Here is a 15707-nt window from a genome sequence, read left to right as displayed (position 1 = left end):
CTGTCATGATGTCATTCTGACTTTTGTGTCTCCCTCTCTGATGTCCATGACGTTCTGACGGCAAAGACAAAAAAGCTTTCCCTTTCTGAACGTGGTCGGGTTGTTGAACTGCATAAGCAGTCACAGCACGCCGTCACTGCTGAGGTGGGACGCCGTAAGACAGTCATTTGGAATTTCTTAAATGATCCTGAGGGTTATGGAACAAAAAAGTGAAAGACCCAAAAAAATGTCACCAGCACTGAGCCGGAGGATCTGATTGGCTGTCCATCAAGACACTTGACAATCCTCGACCCAAATTAAGGCCGTTTCTGGTGCCGACTGCAGCCCCATAACCATCAGATGGCATCTGAGACTGAAGCGCTTCAAAAACAAAAACTCTTCCTCAAAGGCCTCGTCTACTTGGACATAATATGCTAGTCAACTCAGAGTTGTCACTAGCTGAATAAAACATGGTGGACTCATCGGTGTACATTACAAGATGAGATTTACCCAGGACATACGGCAGATCATTCATGAAAACAGAGAAGTGGGTCGAGGCAGCTGCCCTGGGGTAGACCACGGCTCATGACGAAGCCCTCTGAAAAATACTGTTATAATAAACCTTTTACCTTCTTCCACACAAATAACTTTTCATCCAGCACAAAGCAGCTGCTGAAAATCCATAACATTTTAGTTTATCAATCAAAAGATCACAATTTATTAAATCAGATGCAGCACTGAAGTCCAAGAATACTACCCAGAAGCCTTTCCCATCATCTAGATCTTTATACCAGTTATCTGTCATGTGAATGAAGAGCTGGTGGAGTGACCAGGTTTGTAAGCATGTTGAAACTTAGTGAGTCAATAAATAATAAATAATACTGAATTTGTCCATAAACAACTCTCTCCATGACTTTCATTTAAACAGGGAGTAATGGGTCTGCTATTGACACCATTAAAACCAACATTCTTATTTTTTGGAATGGGAATTACACTCAACAAAAATATAAACGCAACACCTTTGTTACTGCTCCCATTCCCCATGGGATGGATGTAGAGACCTAAAATTCATTCCAGATACACAATATAACCATCCCTCCCAAACAGTGGTCACAAATCAGTCCAAATGTGTGGTAGTGGGCACATCTGCTATATTGAGATAATCCATCCCACCTCACAGGTGTGCCACATCAGGATGCTGATCTGACATCATGAGTAGTGCACAGGTGTACCTCAGACTGCCCACAACAAAAGGCCACCCTGGAATGTGCAGTTTTGTCTCACAGCAAAATGCCACAGATGCCACAAGCAATGAGGGAGCGTGCAATTGGCAGGATGGCGCCGGTGAGGTCGGCTGCCGTCACGACTGCTCCGACCACTTTTTCTTTGTCTTTGTTTTTTAAGTTAGTTTTCAGCGTTTCTAAATCGGCAAAATCATCACCATTGGGTACATTAGGTATGACAGTGACACTCTTGTTTCTATTGGTTTACAATGTACTCACAATTCGAAGTTTTTAACTCCGGATCCGAGCTGGCCGAGTGAGATCTCGAGGGAGAACAAAGGGAAGCGGCGGCGGCCTAGAGGGAAGCGAGCCGGCGTCAGGAACAGGCTGAGAGCTCGTGCACACCGCACACCTCTGCCTAGCATCCTGCTCGCCAACGTCCAGTCACTGGAGAACAAGCTTGACGACTTCAGGGCCAGGATAAAGTTCCAGAGAGACATTCGGGACTGCAATCTCCTCTGCTTCACCGAGACATGGCTGAACCCAGCGGTGCCGGACCACGCCATCCAGCCGGCCGAGTTCTTCTCGGTTCACCGCATGGACAGGACACGGGACTCGGGGAAGTCAAGGGGAGGCGGCGTGTGTTTAATGGTGAACAACAACTGGTGCAACAGTGCGAACGTTGTTCCTCTCACACGCTCCTGCACACCAAATCTGGAACTACTGTCCATCATGTGTCGTCCTTTTTATCTACCTCGGGAATTTACATCGGTCATTATAAGTGCCGTTTATATTCCACCACAAGCGGACACGGTCACCGCCTTATGCGAGCTGCATGAGGCACTCACACAGCACCAGACACAACACCGGGACGCTGCGCTTATTGTGACGGGGGACTTTAATAGCGCCAACCTCAAACGCGCAGCGCCGAACTTTTATCAACACATCACCTGCCCCACCAGGGGTGAAAGGACACTGGACCACTGCTACACTATGGTCAAGGACGGCTACAAGGCACAATCCCGCCCCCCGTTTGGCAAATCTGATCACGCCGCCATCTTCCTCATGCCAAAATACAAACAAAGGCTGAAACAGGAAGTTCCGGTTCAGAGGAAGGTCGCGCGCTGGACGGATCAATCGGTGGCCGCGTTACAGGACGCACTCGATGACGCAGACTGGGGCATGTTCAGAAACAGCTCCGATGATGATGTCAACGTGTTTACGGAAGCGGTTGTGGGATTCATCGGGAAACTAGCGGATGATACCGTGGAGACAAAGACTATCACAACGTTTCCCAACCAGAAGCCGTGGGTGGATAAAACCATCCGCGACGCTCTGAGATCCCGCACCGCTGCCTACAACACGGGACTCATGACGGGGGACATGGACCCGTACAAAGCCGCGTCATATAACGTGCGGAGGGCGGTGAAAGAGGCGAAGCAGCGCTACGGGAGGAAACTAGAGTCACAACTCCAACAGAGTGACTCTAGGAGCCTGTGGCGGGGACTAAGGACAATAACGGACTATAAAGCACCAACAACCGGTATGACGAACGCGGCCGTGACTCTGGCAGACGAGCTGAACACTTTCTATGCTCGCTTCGAGGCTGCAGCTAAGGTCTCCAACAATGCTAGTGTTAGCGGCGCTAACGGCTGCAGACAGGAAGATACTGCCAGCACCGGAAACGTGCTCGTCATCTCCGAGCATGAAGTAAGGAGAGCCTTCAAGAGAGTGAACACCAGGAAAGCAGCAGGACCAGACGGCATCCCAGGTCGTATCCTAAGAGACTGCGCATACCAGCTAGCTCCTGTGTTCACTGAGATATTCAACATCTCTTTATCTCAGTCGGTGATCCCCACATGCTTCAAAGAGTCCATCATTGTTCCTGTCCCGAAGAAACCCCACCCTGCTTCTCTCAATGACTATTGCCCTGTAGCCCTCACCTCAGTAGTGATGAAGTGCTTTGAACGCCTGGTCAGAGACTTCATCATTTCTTCACTACCAGACACACTGGACCCACTACAGTTCGCTTACCGTCCAAATCGTTCCACAGACGATGCCATCTCTCATCTCCTCCACACATCACTCACTCACTTGGACACTAGAAGGGGGAATTATGTTAAAATGCTCTTCATAGACTACAGCTCTGCATTTAACACCATAATTCCCTCCACACTCACCACCAAGCTGGAGCATCTGGGACTCAGCTCATCTATGTGTCAGTGGATCTCCAACTTCCTAACTGGCAGACCACAGGCAGTAAGGATGGGCGGACATGTCTCAGCCTCCACCACTCTCAGCACTGGAGCCCCCCAGGGGTGTGTTCTGAGCCCCCTGCTGTACTCTTTGTACACATATGACTGCGTGGCCACTACCAGCTCCACCACCATCATCAAGTTTGCTGACGACACCGTCGTGGTGGGCCTGATCTCTGATAACAACGAGACGGCCTACCTGAAGGAGATTAGGAATCTGGAGAACTGGTGCCAGAGGAACAACCTCCTTCTAAACGTCAGTAAGACAAAGGAGCTGATAGTGGACTTCAGCACTAAGCAGGAGAGGAACTACCAGACCCCCGTCATCAACGAGTGCCCAGTGGAGAGAGTGGACAGCTTCAAATACCTCGGAGTTCACATCACGCAGGACCTGTCATGGTCCTGTCACATCAACACCGTGGTGAAAAAGGCCCGACAGCGTCTCTACCACCTCAGACGCTTGAGAGACTTCCAACTGCCCTCCAAGGTGCTCAGGAACTTTTACTCGTGCACCATAGAGAGCATCCTGGCGGGAAACATCTTAACCTGGTTCGGGAACAGCACCATGCAGGACAGACGAGCTCTACAGAGGGTTGTGCGGTCAGCTGAGCGCACCATCCGCTCCGAGCTCCCTGACCTGCACTCAATCTACAGCAGGCGGTGCTGGACCAAGGCCAGGAAGATCGTGAAGGACCTCAGCCATCCCAACAACAGACTGTTCTCTCTGTTGAGGTCAGGAAAGCGATTCCGCTCCCTGAAGACCAACACAGAGAGACTGAGGAGGAGCTTCTTCCCGCAGGCGATACGGTCTCTCAATCACACCACCACACAGTACTGACCCACACATACAGTTCTTACACACACTGGACATTCTGGACTTTGGTTTTGCACAACACTGGTCACTATATTCTTCATTTCCGGTTAATACTTGTACAGCTGCTGTTATTGTGTATATATTTATTTATATTTAGATTTCTTCATACATTCTTATATAGTTCTATATTGTGTATTTTGTTGTACAGTTATTTTATTTTCAACTTTAATTTATATATTTATTTTTATCTTATTCTTCCCAGTTAAATTTACCCTTCATTCTAATTTGTGTTGTACAGTTATTTCATTTTTAACCTTAATTTATATTTTATTCCTTCCTAGTTAAATTTACCCTTTTTAATTTTTCATATTTATTTCCTATCTTATTCATAGCCTTTTCCTTTTTTGTTTTCTTTAGGTCACGAGCAGTTGTCCAAGCATTTCACTACATATCGTACTGTGTTTGACTGTGTACGTGACAAATAAAATTTGAATTTGAATTTGAATGTCAACCAGATCTGTCGCCCGTGCATTGAATGTTCATTTCTCAACCATAAGCCGTCTCCACAGGCCTTTCAGAGAATATGGCAGCACATCCAACCGGCCTCACAACCGCAGACCTCGTGTAACCACACCAGCCCAGGACCTCCACATCCAGCAGGTTCACCTCCAAGATCGTCTGAGACCAGCCACCCAGACAGCTGCTGGAACAATTGGTTTGCACAACCAAACAATTTCTGCACAAACTGTCAGAAACCGTCTCAGGGACGCTCAACTGCATGCCCGTCGTCCTCATCGGGGTCTTGACCTGACTCCAGCTCGTCGCCGTAACAGACTTGTGTGGGCAAATGCTCACATCCGATGGCGTCTGGCACGTTGGAGAGGTGTGCGCTTCACGGATGAATCATGGTTCACATTGTTCAGGGCAGATGGCAGCTGAGAATGTCCCAGTTCTTGCATGGCCAGCATACTCACCGGACATGTCACCCATTGAGCATGTTCGGGATGTGCTTGACCGGCGTATACGACAGCGTGTACCAGTTCCCACGAATATCCAACAACCTCGCACAGCCATTGAAGTGGAGTGGACCAACATTCCACAGGCCACAATTGACAATCTGATAGACTCCATGCGACGATGTGTTGCACTGCATGAGGCAAATGGTGGTCACACCAGATACTGACCGGTTCTGGGTCCCCAGACCCCCAATAGCGCAAAAAACTGCACATTCCAGGGTGGCCTTTTGTTGTGGGCAGTCTGAGGTACACCTGTGCACTACTCATGATGTCAGATCAGCATCCTGATGTGGCACACCTGTGAGGTGGGATGGATTATCTCAATATAGCAGATGTGCCCACTACCACACATTTGGACTGATTTGTGACCACTGTTTGGGAGGGATGGTTATATTGTGTATCTGGAATGAATTTTAGGTCTCTACATCCATCCCATGGGGAATGGGAGCAGTAACAAAGGTGTTGCGTTTATATTTTTGTTGAGTGTATTTTCAATTCTTTTCACTGGAGTGAAAATAAGCTGCATGAAAACATCTATTAAATATGTGACTTACAGGAAGAGACACAAACTTGGCCTTAAATGATTAGGTCTTAAAATGGGTCTTAAATAATCAGGCCCCATCTTATCTTAATGACCTTGTAGTACCATATCAGCCTATTAGAGCACTTCGCTCTCGCTCTGCAGGCCTACTTGTTGTTCCTAGAGTATTTAAAAGTAGAATGGGAGGCAGAGCCTTCAGTTTTCAGGCCCCTCTTCTGTGGAACCAGCTTCCAATTTGGATTCGGGAGACAGACACTATCTCTACTTTCGAGATTAGGCTTCAAACTTTCCTTTTTGCTAAAGCATATAGTTAGGGCTGGACCAGGTGACCCTGAATCCTCTCTTAGTTATGCTGCAATAGGTATAGGCTGCCGGGGATTCCCATGATGCACTGGGTGTTTCTTATTCACTCACTAGGGATGGGTACCGGTGTCCGGTGCCATGATGGCACCGGTTCTGACATAAACGGTAGTAACCAGACCGAAAAGCAGCGCACATTTTGGTGCTTTATTTCGGTGCTTTTTTTCGGTGCTTTTTTTCCCTGAGCTGTGATACACTTCTAGCCAATAATTTTACGTTTCCGAGGATAGTAGGAGGGTCCAGGTACGTGCGTTCTTTTAGAGCAGAGCTACAGATTAAAAATGTCCAAGGCGAAGCGGTCAAAAGTCTGGCTGTACTTCACAGCAAAAGATGCAAACTCAGCAGCAACAAGTGCTTTAAGCTGATACTGTGATACTGTCAAAGGAGGTAACACCTCAAATCCGATGAAACACCTGGCGACGCATAGCGTTTTTTTTAAAAGCCCAGAAATGCGCCGTATTTGATAGCTTGCTGCGAGACCTCACACCGAGCGCATCTACTGCGGGTGGGTTGCCTGTTATGCAACATCCCCCAAAAACACGAAGAGGAGAGTCCTGGCCCCTAGCCCTGCCAGTGTAGCAGAAATGATGACGGATGATGATGCAGCAGCAGCCGTTCTTCTCTGCGTGAGTAGCTTCATGTTGTTCGTGTGTAATTTACGTTGAGTAGGCTAACCACGTTATTACATTAATGCATGTAAGGTGAACTAGCAAACATCATCATAGCTACATGCGGCTGTCCTCTTGTTTGATGGCAGATACTCCCTTCACCCTGGACAAAAAGGCTAAAATGACCAAAGAAAAAGTGGAAAACAGTTAAACATGAGAGGTTTTTGGACAAAGTTTGTGTTCTCCATTCTTTAAGCACTGCTTCCAGCCAAGAGTGATACCATATATGCCCCATAGCTGCAGAAAAGGCTAACATTGTTATCTTTTTACAAAAAACAGCTGACCATGAGAGGTTTTTGGACCAATTTTGTGTTCTCCATTCTTTAAGCACTGGTTTGAGCACCGGTTCGAGCACCGTTTGAGCACCGGCACCGTTTCAAAAGTACCGATTTGGCACCGGTATCGGATAAAACATAAACGATACCCATCCCTATCACTCACTATGTGTTAATAGACCTCTCTGCATTGAATTATTAGTCATTATTTATCTCTGGCTCTGCTGGAGGTTTCCTCTTGTTAAAAGGGAGTTTTTCTTTCCCACTGTCGCCAAGTGCTTGCTCAAAGGCGGTCATATGATTGTTTTAGGATTATAATGACTCATATACTCACACATGTCCAGTCCTCTGTCAGTGATACGTATTTTACAGCCTGCAGGTTCAGCAGAGGCCATGACAGACAAAGACCAGAGGAAGAGGAAGTGCACGAAATAGGAAGTCATCCTGAACCTGAATATGCCAACCTGAAACAAAGAAGAGTTCACATAAAATAATCCCACCTTTGTATTTCCATCTGTAAGGACAATAATACAGGTTTTGTAAGATGTCCTGAACATGCCATTTTTAATGTTAAACCCTTGAAATAGAGCTGAAAGAAAATGTTTGGACCTACAGTGGAGGGAAACCTAAAATAAGAACTGTGCACTGAAAAGTGCTTCTAAGGTTCTGATTCTGGTTCTTGGTTGGACTGTTTGGTCATTGCGTTTAGATGTGCACAGATGTTGTTTTCATTGTTAAATGTGGTTTTCTGGCCTTTTTAAAGAGTCACAGTCATGCTTTATAACAACATTTGTAGGATCATCTATTTCTGGTCCATCGTTTCTCCACAGCAGAACGTCTACCATCGAGTCAGGGTTGAGTCATCGGGAAAAGGAGGCAGGAGGTCATTTATGAGGTTTTGGGGATTTTTTAATAGACTGTTCAGAGGAGGTGTTTGTACCCTGAGCTGTGACTTACAGGCATCCTCACTTTATTTTTTTCTCACTCAGTTTTTTTCTCAAGCCAACTGCTCAAAGATAGCACAAAGTGTTTTATGAACCTGAAACAAGAAGCTGCGTTGGGGGTCAAAGATGATGATGGCCACATAGATCTGTGGAGTGAACACATTTCTCCATACAAACACAGTTCAACTTGAACTGCAGTAACCTCTGTTCCTCTGTTGCAACAACAACCCTCCCCCTGCTCCGAGTGCCTCTCAGCAGCTCCTGACCTGATTTCTCTGCTTTTCTGACAGGAAGGGAAATTGTTGACTTTCTGATTAGAAATGTCCACTTTGTGGTTCCTTCTTTTACTTTATTTTAGATTTAAACTGTTTTTAGACTGCAGTCAAGCAGTCAAAGGTCTTCAGCATTGTTACACCCCGGCCTAGCATGAAAGAACACTTCTTGGTTTCTCTTTAAGGTGAAACGTTCGCTCTAATCACATTAAAATGTCCGCCTATAAAACCAAAGTCACAGCTCCACAGCTGTTAGAAATAAACACCTCTAAATCTAAAACACTGAACCATCCTGAGCTCTCTCTACTCACATTAATGAACTTTTTTGAGTTCTGGTCTGATGTTGGTCTGTCTCCAGATTCCTTGTACAAAGAGTTGCCATAAATTGCAAAATTCTGATGTTCTTATCATGGGTTGATTTCCTTCTTTAAAATGTGGACTAAATCCTCTCAAAGATGTAAACAGAGCAACTTGGACCTTAAAAGCGCTCCTGACATGAGAAATTGTAGGAGCACTTTAAGAGGACAAAGAGTTTCCTCAGCAGCGATCGGTGGAAACAAAGTGTTGTACTACAGGAAAACCTGGATGGCAAATAGAGCTCCCAAAATCCCATCAGTTTGTTTTGTCAGGCTTTGGAGGATCCAACCCTCTCTGAAATGTGACATGCAGAGCCAATAAAAACAAACTGAATGGACAAAGTGTTGATATTAAAGGTAGATGGACTCATCAGCTCACTGGCTAACACACAAGAAAACCTTCAACCTTAAAAGCAGCTGCTTGTCTCCTACAGTCCATACCGGCTGGTGGAAGCAGGTGGAGATGACTCACTGACTTCATGCACTCAAACATGTGATCGTGGGCTTACAGTCAATTCATATATATAAACATGAGTATATAAAATGTTTGATGGTACAAACAGCCCCAGCAGTTACAGCACTTTCAGAAAGACATCTACTGTATTCAAACGTATTCCCCACTGCTGTATGATCCACTATTGTAAATGTAAATGTTGTTAAGAAGATGGGTTTTTTTGTCCTCTTTCTTTCTCCCTTTCCTATCTCTCACTCATGTCTGTCCCATCTGTAACAACTGAAAATAAAATAAATAATAAAAACAAAGGTCGATCAAATGGACCAATACGGCAATGCCACGATGATCCATTTGGCAAAATAAATCCATTGGGTATCCTTGTTGGTCTTCAGACAACAATTCTGACGGCTAACCAAATGGGACAGGCAAAAAGAAAAAAAAAAAAAAAAAAAAAAAAAGATGGTTTGAGGTAGGTTATTTGGAACTATCTTCTACCTCACAAAGTGTCAGTGCCTAAAACCCAAATTCTCTTTAATGGCCACCAGGGGGCGATGCCTGTGGCTTCCAAGACCCTTCCAGTCCTAAAGAAAGTCCACAGATGCTCTGACATGTGTAAACACTTTGTTGATGAGTTCGTAGTGCATCTTGACAGATTTTAAAAGATTAGATGTCATGATGAGCCTTGAACAGAGAACAAGACCTGAAAGACCACACACACATTACTCATCAGGTTTGAAGCTTCCAGCAAACTTCCAAAAAGCAGAGCATCCTCACAAATATTGACACAAGCTCAGTCTGTAATCAGTGTGTTTAATAACAGCTCAGTGCCAAGAGCCAATCAGCATCCAGCTGCTGCTGCACCCACATCTAAACATCTGGCTCACCACTAACTGCTAAGGGCTAACCTTTAATTACACTCCTTCAGAGTCCTCATTCATTCAGCTACTGAAGCTCAAACACAGACTCCACACCCAAACGCTGACCTCCAACCTCTGACCTCCCAGTCTCAGAGGCAAACAAAGCAGCAAATTTTCCCCAACAAACAATGAAAGAGTTAAATCAGTGACCTCATAACATTTTAATTCAGCCTAATAAGTCCAGCAGTTTCAGTTTAACCCTGTCCTGTCCTGCAGTCTCTCAGTGACGCTGTGGCGACGGGCGAGCTTCCTCCTGCTCTACGAGTCAGAAGCTTTTTAAGGATCTCACATCTCAATAAAATCTCTCCACCAGACACACGGTCCGTTTTGAAACGTTTTCCTCAGTGAGCTGAAAGCCTGGATGAGGATTATACTGGAGCAGGAGGTTATGTGGTGGGGAGGGGGGGGGGGGGGTACAGTTTAAACCTCCTCATCCTCAGACCTGCATCTACTGAGCTGCAAATTCAAACTAACAATCACAATAAAAAAAAAACCTCAGATGGGGCTCACCTGTCCATGATGTCACGCTCTCTGTTTGTTTACCTGCCTGTCTGGTGTCAGCTGACCTCTGTCTGTCTGTCTCTTCTCTGAGTTGAACTCTTCCTTTTGTGTCTCCCTCTCTGATGTCAGCTGTTTTTCCTGCCTCTGAACTCTGCTCTGAATGTCTGAGTGATGAAACTCACAGATCAGCAGCTGGAGGATGAAGAGGAGGAGGAGGAGATCACGTCGAAGTTTCTGGTTTTCTGTCCCTGTTCACTCTGAGCACCGATCTCTCTGTGGAGACTTTTATCCCGAGGGAGTCACAGACTCCTCCCCCTACCCCTCATGCTTCCCCTTCCTCCCCCTCCCCCTCCTCTGTGTTTCTCTTCATGTTTTAGCTATACATTTTCTCATTTTCTTTTGGAGAGGTCTTGAGTGAGCTGAGGGTTTTTTATTGTGTAAGGGTTCAAACCAACAACAAAACAAAAATACTGTCATGCACTCATCATTGGTGGTTTTATCTAACAGAAACTGACTTTAAAAAAATCAGAATGTGCCTCACAGTAAAAACAATAATATTGGCATAAAATAATCAGGTGTTTAAAAACCAGGACATTTATTATTAATGTTCTTTTTACATAATATTTTAAATAAATTTAGTTCCTTATTCAGATTTCAAGGATTATTTTGAACATACAAAGCTACTTGAGTCCTCCTGGTCTCAAACTGGGAGCTTTCCTGTGTGAGGCATAGCCACACCATAAAATAACTAAATAAAAAAAGTAATAATAATTTTAATCCATATTAAAAACAGTACTGTTCTGGTAGTTTGAGCAAAAGAAAAAAATAAAATAACAAAATAATATTAATTTCTCATCACATCAATCTACAGATTATAAAACTGTAAATAATAAATGATCAAAGTATTACAATGCAGTAAATTAAATACTTTTGTTGTACCTTTAACTTAACATTCAATTCAAATTAATTTTACTTACATAGCACTAAATAAATGCTGCAGATGCTTCTATTTCATTTGTATTATAAAGAACCCCAGAGAAGCCCCAACAATCAGACAACTTTCTTTAAGAAAGTTTGGAGACGGGAGTGTGATGGATGGGAGTCCAGCCTGGAAGTAATAAATGTATGAACTAGTTTTTCAGCGTCACTCTGAGACAGAATATTTCTAACTTTAGAGATGTTGCACAAATGGAAGAAAGCAGTCTTACATATTTGTTTAATATGTGCGTTGAAGGACATGTCCTGGTCAAAAATGACTCCAAGGTTCCTCACAGCGTTACTGGAGGCCAAGGTAATGCCATCCAGAGTAAGAATCTGCTTAGATACCATATTTCTAAGATTTTCAGGGCCGAGTACAATAACCTCAGTTTGATCTGAATTAAGAAGCAGAAAGTTAGCGGCCATCCAGGTCTTTATGTCTTTAAGACATTCCTGCAGTTTAACTCATTGGTGTGTGTTATCTGGCTTCATGGACAGATAGAGCTGGGTGTCATCTGCATAGCAGTGTAAATGTATGCTATGTCTTCTAATGATGCTGCCTAAGGGAAGCATGTATAATGTAAACAGAATTGGTCCTAGCACTGAACCCTGTGGAACTCCATAATTAACCTCAGTGTGTGAAGAGGACTCTCCATTTACATGCACAAACTGGAGTCTATTAGATAGATATGATACAAACCACTGCAGCGCAGTACCTGTAATACCTACAGCATGTTCTAATCGCTCTAATAGGATATTATGGTCGACAGTATCGAACGCTGCACTGAGGTCTAGTATATGATCTATATCCTTAAACATTCAGAAGGACATCTACTGTAATGAAGTCAACTCCCCACTGCTGTGTAATCATTTATTGTAAATCCAAATGTTATCAGGAAATGATCGGCAAAGGGAGGGAACACTGTTAACCCTGTCATCCATGAATTATTACAACCTCAGTCAGGATTTTTATTCACCTTTAGGCATGAAAAAAATATTTTTGTACTTCATTTTTTTAAACATGTACTTTCAAATAGTTTTTTACATGTCCGCTTAGGTGGACAACATACGTTTTGATTTGTGAATTTGACAAATGAATAAATACAAATGTGTTGTGTTTATGTGCAAGTATACCTTCGACACTGACACAAATATAAGAAGGCAGCCTTTGAATTGCTGTCCACTGTAGTGACCAGCCAGCATTTTAAGGAGAATGTCACTCCTGGTCTGATTGGGGAGGGGACCAGAGAAAACAGCAGTCTGTCGTGGGTGTGTTGAAAAATGATTACAAATACGAACAGGTTGGCGGTGTACCAGAGGCCTCTATTTTGGACTCTGCTTCCGCCTCATCATCAGCCAGCTGGCCTTTTCCCCCAACTGCTCAGGACAATCTGCTTGGGCAGAGTTAAAGGCTGCTACGCGACCTTTGGCTGCACCGACTACAGCGACCTGGTTAGCTATAGGTTTTATAGGTGTGGAGAGACAGGTCTTCAATTCACTCATCCTAGCCTTAAATGTTTAAGATGAAATGAGATCATCTTTTATTTATTTTTCAGCTATTTATTAATAAGTGACTTTATGTATATATATATATGTATGCATGTATATATGGTGCTATTCTTAGTTGTGTATTGTCTGTCTTTTTACTGTTTGTGTCACGGTTCTGGGTCAGTTTCGACCCAGTATTTTCAGTTTTGATTGTTAGTTTAGTTTTGAATGATTGTTGTGGTTTTGGGTGCTATGATGATGATTAGTATTAGAGCTCCATGTTTCTGTTTATTTGTGTTTAAGATTTGTGTTCTCATGTTTTGTGTGGGTTTAGTTCAATGTGTCATTTTCTGTCTGTCTCTCAGTGTCGAGTCTGCGTCTTTGTGTAGTGTTCTTGTTTCCTGTTTTATTGTGAAGGTCTGCGTCTCATGTGAGTGTGTGTTCAGTTTTACCTCTGTCTCGTCTTGTTGATTACTCCCAGCTGTGTTCCCCACCTGTGTGTAATCTCCCTGTGTTTCTCTGTGTGTATTTAAGTCGCATCTTCTGTCATTGTAGTTGCTGGTCTGTCTGTGTATCCACCCTGCTTCATCTGTGTGTTTTCCTGTCAACCGCCATCTGTTTCTGCTCGCTCTCATTTGTGTTCAGGTTCTGTAGTCTGTTTGTTCCCAGTATAGTTTAATCTTTGTTCCGTTCGCCTTTTGTCCATTTTTATTTTGTGTTTAATAAACCACCCTCACACCTTTACAAGTGCCTGCGTTTGGATCCTCCTTTATTTTTCCACACGGCTCATCTCACTCGCCGTGACAGTTTGTTTATAATGGAGCACTGTAACGAAAAATAATTTCCCCTAGGGATCAATAAAGTATTGATTCTGATTTGTCCCACAGTGGGGACATTTTGAGTGTTACTGCAGCAAAGATTATAATATTAAGAATACTTGTTAGATTTGAATGGTTATGATTTTATGGGATTAATATAGAAATATAGGAGGCCAAGCTGAAAATGTTTTAATCTTCACTGAGCGCAAAGCAGGATGGTCACGATTAGAAATGCACACATTAAAGGGACAGTCCAGGGTCAAAGAGGCCAGAGGGAGAGGCTGAGATGGTTTGGACATGTACGGAGGATGTTCACTTATTCTTAGCAGGGTCATGGAAGAGGGGCTGGAGCCTATCCCAGCTACCATAGGGTGATGTACACTAATGACAGGTTGCCAGGAAACAAGCTTTTATTAAAGGGAATGTCTTTCTTCAGCTTTCAATAATAAACTTCTTAACCAGCTTAAACTTGATTTTAATCTCGTTGGTTGAATTTTAGACTTTTTAACTGACAGATCTCAGTGTGTGAGAGTAAACCTTTCCAAACAGCTGAATTCTTCTACTGGCTCACCACAGGGTTTTTGTCTCTCCCCTTTACTATATATTTTGTAGACTAACGACTGTCCCAGTAACAGGCGTTTCTTTAAATATGCAGATGACACAGTTATTGTAAACCTCCTTCATGGTGGAGAGGATTCCCGTGGGCCTGTTGTGGATGAGTTCTCTTCTTAGTGTGATCATTCCTTCTTAAAGATCAACACCTTGAAAACTAAGGACATGGTGACTTCAGGAAGACATCCTCCCATCCTGCACTAACAGTGGTAAATGGTGCAGCCATTGAACTGGTGGACAGTTGTAAATATTTGGGGGTTGTTCTTGATAAGGCTCTGTCCTTTCAGTCACATCTTGATGCTACAGTGAAAAAAGGTCCAACAACGACTGTACTTTGTGTCATGATCGGGAGTCTGCGACTCCGTGTTTATGTTATTATTATTCTGTGGTTTTGGTTATTTTGGGGTTCTTGTACTTTCCCTGTTCACGTTTCATGTTCCTATGTTCTGTGTTCCCCAGTCTGTGTGAAGTCTGTGTGTTGTGTCATTGCGTGTATGTGTTTCATGTTTTATTGTGAAGGTCTGCGTCTTATGTGAGTGTTTTCAGATTGCCTCCGTTGTCTCGTCACGTTAATCACTCCCAGCTGTGTTCCCCACCTGTGTGTAATCTCCCTGTGTTCTCTGAGTGTATTTTAGTCGTGTCCTCTTTCTTAGTAGTTGCTGGTTTGTCTGCGTTATTCCCCTCCGCTATTCTGTGTTTGTTCTTCCGGCTTCCTGGTGATTCTCCCTGCAAGGTACCCTCGTTCGTGTTCTGGCTTTGTGTTAAGCTTTAGTTTTCCCAGTTTAGAGTATTTTCTGTTGTGTTCCTCGCCCCCCCCCCCCCCCTTCCTGTTGTGCTGTATTTCACCTTTTGTTAATAAAGCTCACTCACTACTTAGCAGTCCTTATCTTGGGTCCTTATCTCCATTCCACACGTCAGCTACGCCAGGTGTGACACTTTGTAAGGAAACTGGGAGGTTTTAACGTTTCATCTGAAATGATGACCCTTTTTATAAACGTTTTATTGAATCTGTTTAAATGTTTTGTATCATTGGTATGGTACTGTGTCTTTGACCAATAAGACCAGACTTGCTAACCTGGTTAAAGTGGCTGGTCAGATTTCAGGGAGGTCTCAGGTCCAGCTTGTGGACTTTTATAACAGACAGGTGCTGAGGAAGGCAACCTCGGTCATGTTATGTTCAGACTGTCCTCCCTTTAATGATCTTCAGCTGCTTCCCTCAGGTCGTTGGTATAAAGT

General features: G+C 43.9%; 1 protein-coding gene across 5 annotated transcripts in view; it reads right to left on the bottom strand.

Annotated features, from left to right (window-relative positions):
* pltp (phospholipid transfer protein) overlaps positions 1-10824 on the bottom strand; it is a 47295-nt gene extending 36471 nt beyond the window's left edge. For 3 of the 5 annotated variants that reach the window (XM_085457899.1, XM_085457902.1, XM_085457903.1), the window contains exons 1-2: positions 10758-10824; positions 7466-7595 (exon numbers count right to left, since the gene is read on the bottom strand). In XM_085457899.1, the coding sequence (XP_085314025.1) occupies positions 7466-7574 (109 nt within the window). In that variant the 5' untranslated portion in view covers positions 7575-7595; positions 10758-10824. Of the gene's footprint in view, positions 1-7465; positions 7596-10584; positions 10730-10757 lie in introns of those variants that run through there. The other 2 variants (XM_085457900.1, XM_085457901.1) reach the window with 2 other exon arrangements.
* Positions 10825-15707: the final 4883 nt, after the last annotated feature.

Source organism: Copadichromis virginalis, linkage group LG5 (genome assembly GCF_057382275.1).
Source record: "Copadichromis virginalis isolate Kocher_CV1m ecotype Utaka linkage group LG5, C_Virginalis_male_GT1.1, whole genome shotgun sequence".
NCBI lineage: Eukaryota > Metazoa > Chordata > Actinopteri > Cichliformes > Cichlidae > Copadichromis > Copadichromis virginalis.
This window is presented reverse-complemented; position numbering and strand designations above follow the sequence as displayed.